This window comes from Drosophila gunungcola, unplaced genomic scaffold (assembly GCF_025200985.1).
Source record: "Drosophila gunungcola strain Sukarami unplaced genomic scaffold, Dgunungcola_SK_2 000042F, whole genome shotgun sequence".
Lineage (NCBI taxonomy): Eukaryota > Metazoa > Arthropoda > Insecta > Diptera > Drosophilidae > Drosophila > Drosophila gunungcola.
Window position 1 is genome coordinate 454,803 of NW_026453211.1, and position 7,166 is coordinate 461,968.

General features: G+C 42.0%; 1 protein-coding gene across 1 annotated transcript; it reads right to left on the bottom strand.

The window, feature by feature from the left end:
- Positions 1-578: 578 nt before the first annotated feature.
- LOC128263992 (cytochrome P450 307a1-like) lies at positions 579-4,714 on the bottom strand. The gene is given in 5 exon segments (XM_052999276.1): positions 579-583; positions 670-1,320; positions 1,323-1,604; positions 4,330-4,485; positions 4,606-4,714. Coding segments are annotated over 5 exon segments (1,203 nt in total).
- Positions 4,715-7,166: the final 2,452 nt, after the last annotated feature.

A 7,166-nucleotide genomic window follows, 5' to 3' on the forward strand; every position in this document is an offset into this window, starting at 1 on the left:
CGCATAATTTAGTGAGGGTACTTTTAAATATTTCAGGAACATTTTTTAATTGTTCTTTTTTGGATATGACTTCGTTTTTTCTGATTTCTGTATTTTGTGGATTTTGATAGTTATATAATGGCTCATAATCGATTTTAGTAATGTTCATAATTTTATTAGCATCCGTCGCATTTAAAATGCGGACAAATGTATTATTTGAATTACCTATGGTGCTTGCTATTAATACACCATCGGATATATATTGGATTTTAATAAGTATTTCTTTGTGAGACGTGTTTATATAAATTCGTCTAACGACTTTAAAACAAGCAGGTATTATTAGATTATTGTCTATTGAATGTATAATTGGAATGTTGATCTCTTTACAAATTATTATCATAAATGTTATGCAATCAAATTTATGATCTTGGTCGCAATAATAACTTAAAACATTTTGGCGGCAAAGCCACGCTCGATTTTTCTAATCTAATTTTTGAAATGTCAGCAGTATTAACATTATACATAGTTCTTTATAATATTTGCAAGTAATAGAAAACCAAAACCCCTTACGAGGTTTTGTCCAATGCATGTGCGCTTACCTACACTGAAAGGAAAGAAATGAGGAATAGTCTTTTTGAGCTGAAGCAAAGTGTTAATTTTTTTTTCCAAATCTGTCTAGCTTAATCTCACCCGACTTGCTGTTTCTCTGTTCGTCAAAGCTACCACAGAGGTCTGATTCCTCCGACCTTCTTTCAAAGTCAATCAATTTTAACGGATGATTTTTGTGATATATATTCTTTATTTCTAAAAATCGCTCAGGCTCGAATAGATCGGGACAACTCCAGTTTTTTTCGTTCATATTTAAAATAAAGTTATTTATAATAACGATTGTGCCCTTTGTAACGCCAAATCCAGATATTACTGTGTCTTCCAAAGCTACATGAGGAACAATAGGAGACGACGAATATCGTAATACTTCTGAAATCGAAGCCATTGTATATGGCATTACATTCATATCATAAAGACTAATACTTCTTAAGCCCTTATTGGAAACGATATGTACCTCTTGCTTAATTTGTTGACCAATCGATGAATTTTTAGCTATGTACGCCAGTGCCAACATTACCAAATTCCCAACCGCGGAGTGCCCCCCAATAAAATCTTCAAGCATAAAAATTATTGTATTACGCGATACATCTTGATTTTCTTTTAGACTTTTTAGCAAAGCATCAGTAAAAACTTTGTCAGGCTCTTCTAAATTAACGTTTATTTCCCGAAGGTTGACAATTCTATCTAAAATAAATGTACGTATTGTAGTGGACCAATTAACTATTTTTTTATGTGATTATTGTAAAACGGTATTAACCACGGTAAGAAATCAAAAGAATATCCTTGGTTAATTTCCCAAAAGATTTCATCAAAGTACTCAACAATTTTTTGAAAATCTTTGTCGTTGTAATCGAACCGGACTGAACACATATATTGACAAAACATATTGGCACTGGCTTGAAGAATAAAAGGTTTTATGTCGCATGAATTTCCCGATGAGGTTTTATTAAGCTGGTCCAGTAAGTGAATAATTTCAAAGCCTCCGATATCAGACAACTTTGAAAAATATGTGGATGCTTCTCGAGGAGAACAATGCCGTCGTGCTAGATTTCTCCGTCTTTGTTGTTGTTTTATTTCTAAACTTACAATTTGGAACTTTCGCAAATTAGAGTTCTTAATCGCGAGCTATCCCAATCGGCCCCTCTATATTAAATTTTTGTTATGACCCAGCCGTAACAGTTCAGATCGTTTGTACACTTTTTTAGCGAAATTAATTGAGTAGAAAATCGTCATAGCTTTAATGTTTAAAAACATATACCCATATACATCGAAATTATGATGTCTTAAAGAATATTAAATTATTGCAACAAATGCAAGGGCATATAAACTTCGGCTTGCAGATGCTAGCTTCTTTTCTTGTTTTTTTTTTTTTTTTTGAATTTAAATTTTGTTTAATTCTAGACGTAATTCTAAAATTATAAAACTAACCTATTATAATTTCAGTCAGAAGTTGCAACGCAGTGAAGGAAACAGTTCCGACCCGTCTGTCCGTCTGTCTTTCCCAAAATCTGTCTTTCTATTGCAATTGGACGACTATAGTATATAGACAAGTTCAAGTTTCAATAAAATCGGCCGACTGTATATATAAGAACAGTCGGAAAATTAAAACAAAAAAATGTAACTCCTCTATGCTTTGAATTTTTTGATATAGTAAAAGTTTACAAATTCAGAATTATGCTTTAATTTTATTAAAATCAGAAGGCGATAACATTTAACATACCTGCCATTGAAGATCGAATAATTGAGTAGAAAATTGTCATAGCTTTAATGTTTACAAACATATACCCATATACATCGAAATTATGATGTCTCAAAGAATATTAAATTATTGCAACAAGTGCAAGGGAATATAAACTTTAACTTGCCGATGCTAGCTTCTTTTCTTGTTTTTTTTTCGGAACGAGCCGGATTCGACGACTACAGCATATAGACTAGTTTGCGTAGAAACTGACTGAGATGGACAGACAAAAGGAAATGGCTAAATAGACTAACCTAGTGATGCTGATCAAAAATATGTATGCTTTATATTCCCTGCGTTGAAAACTTCTGACTAAAATTAGTGTAAAATAAAACCCGAGCGAACGCTATAGTCGATTTCCCCGACTATTAGATACCCTTTACTCAGATAACAAATTTTAAAATAAATATTCCCTCAGAAAACATTCGTGTTATAGCTGGCGCCATCTGCCAAACTGCATTGACAATACTACAAGAAAACACAATGACATTATCTTATGCAGAGAAGCTGCAGAGCACACAGGAACAATATAAAACCACACACACATTGACAAGTTTCCCCGGGGAAATTAATCACACAAATTCGCTGCTCTTTATATTGTCGGAAACGGTTCCTTCTACCTGTTACATACTTTTAAATACTTTTTTAATACAATATACCCTTTACCACTAGCCCGTGGTAACGTGTGTGGTGCCTTGAGAACCAGACAAGGACAGGGAGAGTCAGAGAGAGAGATGGCTATAAAAGAGAGCAGCGAAGGGCCGTGTGCAGAAGGAAGTTACTGGACGGCACCGGACTTCGGAACCTGATATTGGTGCCGTGCACAGAGGGCGAAAGGTCGAACGGTAAAGCCGTGAACTTTGGACCAGATGGCAAGGAGACGCCGATAACTGGCGGTAAACAGAGGCCTATATAAGCAGGCCGAGCGCAGGAAGCTGGATCAGTCGATTTCTACCAAGTCAACAAGTAACAGTCATCAAGTGAACCAGTAACCAGTGAAACAACGTGAGGAGCCAAGTAGAGCCGTGTGGAGTCATCAAGGAAACAAGATCGTTACGTCGAGATTTTCGGGACTTAAAGCTAAAGTCTCCGAATTGAGACACAGGTAGCTGAGGTCCTTACGGCATCACTCGGCTAAGTCCAGGCGATATGTCACAACTTCTGTCGCGATTTGAACTTGGCCTCCCACCCGGCGAGTCCGACAGAGTTGAACAAATAGAAACCTTCGACAAGGAACCGTGGACTCAGAAGGAAAGTTGTCTAGCACCAGCTGCCTGACTACAAGGACTGCATTGGCGAACACCGGCGTATGCCTGATCGTACTGCAGGAATTGTAAAAGGTCCTGGTGCGACTAGCCCGAAGGACGAGCGTTTGTTCAGCTAGTGTCTCAAAAGGCGTATGCGTTGAGAGCACAGCAGTTCACCGCGAGACTCCCAGAACGGCAGCTTACCGAATCGTGAGCGCTACGCCAACAAGGAGCGGAGCATGTCGTTATATCCGGAGGCAGAGCAAGGACAACGAGCGCCGTGTGAGCATCAGAAACGTCGAATTCTAAAGTCTGCGGCAGAGAGGGTAGGGTGGAAGCGTTCGTCTAGAACCTGGCGTTTGACACAGAGACTGCGTTGGCAGCTTCCGGCGCCAGCAAGGGACAGGAGGCTGCGACTGCGAAAGGCCTTGAGAGCACAGTGCCTGTTCACCCTAGTCAGCAATCACAACCCAGCGAGCCGTTTAACGTGGGAAGGAGCCGACGGCGGAGCATATTGTCAATACAAAACCCAGGCCGAGGGTCAAGTTGGCGAATAAAAGATCCTGGTATACTCCCAATCTTTCTGTGCGTTTTCACTGATCAATAGGGTGGTCACGTTTATATAAATTTGGTATGACGAACACTTACATTTTCTGAGCTAGCCGCACGATATTCGTAGCGAGCATTAAAATCAAGAAAATCAGTTCGTTACAGCACTTCCGTAATACCTCCTAGAATGCATTTGGATGGAGTTACCTCCATCCTTGGGTTCCTTAAGTACGACCAGGGTGTCGCCCTTCAAGTTCTCGTTCTCCAGTTGCCATTTTGTACGCTCATGCGACGAGGTGAGGTATTCCGTATGCCAACGTTTCCAAAAGCCTTGGTAAATTGATTGCACTTGATTCCATCGTTCTAAGCGGTTGATAGGAACATCTAAACGGGATGGTTCCGGTGCAGCAGTGTAGGGAGCCCCAGATCCTATTAACCTCTTCATATGTAACTTGATAGATCGAACTCAGGTTTCCCATATACCTCCGAAGTGTGGCGCAGAAGGCGGTATGAAGCGACACATTATTCCCTCGGTGGCAAAGAAATTAGCTAATGTTTCGTCTCTGATTTGGTCCACAGCCAGTATCCTCATTTCATCGAGTACGCGTCTGCTGCCATGAAATGTGGTGCTGTTGTCTGATAGAGAACAGTTGGCTTAGATCAGCGGGCTATAAATCGTTAAAACACTGCGATAAACGCCTTGGTGATTAGATCGCTCACAGCTTCGATATGGAGCGCCTTAGTTGTTAGGCATACGAATATTGCAGTCCATGCCTTTTCGATCCGTGGTGTGCGACCACTTGTTTTTTTGACCGAGATTGGGCCAGCATAATCCAAGCTGGTATGTTGAAAGCAGCGGCTTGCTTGAACTCGAGGTGATAGTAGATCTCCCATGATATGGCCTACTTGTGCTTTTTCGTTGAAGGAAACAGCGTTTGCACTGGAATACCACTTTTTGGACAATGTTGCGTTAACCCAGAATCCAGTACTGTTCACGCAGATTCGTGAACGGCCACTCCAGTGTGCAGGTACATTATCAGCAATTGGAAAGTTCTTTGGAATCAGAATAGGATGCTTCGCGTTGTAGTTAAGAGACGACATCTCAATTCGTCCACCAACACGCATTAATTTCTCATCCTCCAGAAATGGAGAAAATCGAATCAGCTGCGATTTTGCGTGGAGCTGGAGTCCATTTTCGAGCTGTATGTACTCTTTTTGAAGGGCCTTTTGTTGAGTATGCCGGAGAAGTTAGCAACGCGCTGTCAGCAGCTCCATTGAGCTGGGGTACTCAGAAGTAGGCCTTTGCTTGAAACGAAGGCGTACAATGAAGCGATAGTAATAGCTAGTTACTCTTAAAAGTAGCGTCCATGATGAAATCTTGTTGATGAGTCGATTCGTCGATACTTTCATCAGGAAAGCTTTAAAGAGTGGAAGGTATTGCTGCAAGTTCCTCGGTGTTAATGACCGGATGTGTGGAAACGCGGAACTTGCTAGTCGACGGCGGCCATTCGTATTGTGGCTTGGCAAGCCAAGATGGGCCCTTTCACCAAAGTTCATGCTCGAGAAGCTTGGATGGGTAGGGACCTCGAGACGCGCAGTCGGCTGGATTGTCCTCAGAACGGACATGACTCCAGCAGTCGTTCAGGATCTCAGCCGTTCTGTTGCAGACGTATGTGTTCCAGTGCCGTGGTGGTGCAGACAGCCAGTGGAGCACTATCTCTGAATCCATCCAGCAGGTGGTGCTGCTTTTATGGGTGACACTCGTATTTTGGCGGCAATGAAGGTTATATGGAACCGGTCCGCAATTGCAAAACGACTGTAGGCGACCGCTCCATAATCGTGCATGGACGCGTCGGCGAATCCGTGCAATTGGATTTGTTGAAATGTTGAAACTAATGTTTCGAGGTACTTGACAGTGTTTTAGCGATGGAAAATCCTCAACTACGGCTTTCCAGCGTGAGTTTAAGTCTTAGGGAATTGTGTCGTCCCAGTGCGTAACAGCCGTCCAAGTTTCTTGAAATATGAGTTTGAGAATTACTGTAGTCGGCGCTGCAAGGCCTACGGGATCATCAATCTTGAAAAGTTGCGATAACAATTCTCGCTTCGTTGGATCAAAGCTGAGGTTAAAATCAATTGTTTTGATAAACATCACATCGCGACATGGGTACCACTGAACTCCAAGAACATCGATACGTTTCAGGCAAAGATTGCAGAAGGCGCCAACAGTAAGAACTCCACTTTCGTAACTTAAATTTCGCTTTGTCCAAAAGCTAAATAAATTCCGTTTGGGAACCAATAAGTCGTCAACTGAATCGCATCCAGTTGGTATACCGTCAAAATAGGCGTCGTGGGACAACACACGTGATGCTGCTGGGTACTCATGGCGATGATCGTCGGCTAACTGCTTAAACACTCTAACAGCCAGAAATTGAGGGGGCGCTAGGCCATAAGTGACGGTCAAAAGCCGAAAATGACTAATGGGCTCACTTTCACTTCTTCGCCAAAGAATGCGTTGAAAATTGGTGTGTGGCTTGGAAACTTGAATCCCTCGGAACATCTTTTCGATATCCGGACATAGGACATATCGGTGCTACCGGAAACGTAGACAAACTCGGAGCAGGTCACGCTGAATCGACGGACCAACATGAAGTCTGTTAGGGTTTTCTTCGATTTGAGCTGATTTCAGCTGTTCCATGTGACCACGTTGCAAGTAGTCATCCATCCTTGAATGGATACTCGACAAAATACGCTCCGTCTTCAGAGCGTGAGATTCTGTGGGGTCGCTGGAGTCCAAGAATGTCTGGCTAAGAGTGTTCATGTTCATGTCAAGATCCGCGTGATGTGTCAGAGCGGGAGCCTCGTGGTGCATTGTAAGACCCTGCAATAATCCAACCATCTATAGCTCCTGGGGTGCGGAATGTAGGATCTGCTAGAGGAAGCGCCGAAATTTGTTTCCACGCTAGAGATGTAGTGTCGATCGCTTGCGCTGGAAGCGATGACGTCAATGATGTCAGTATGACAGAGGCCAGTTCGATGATCTGCTC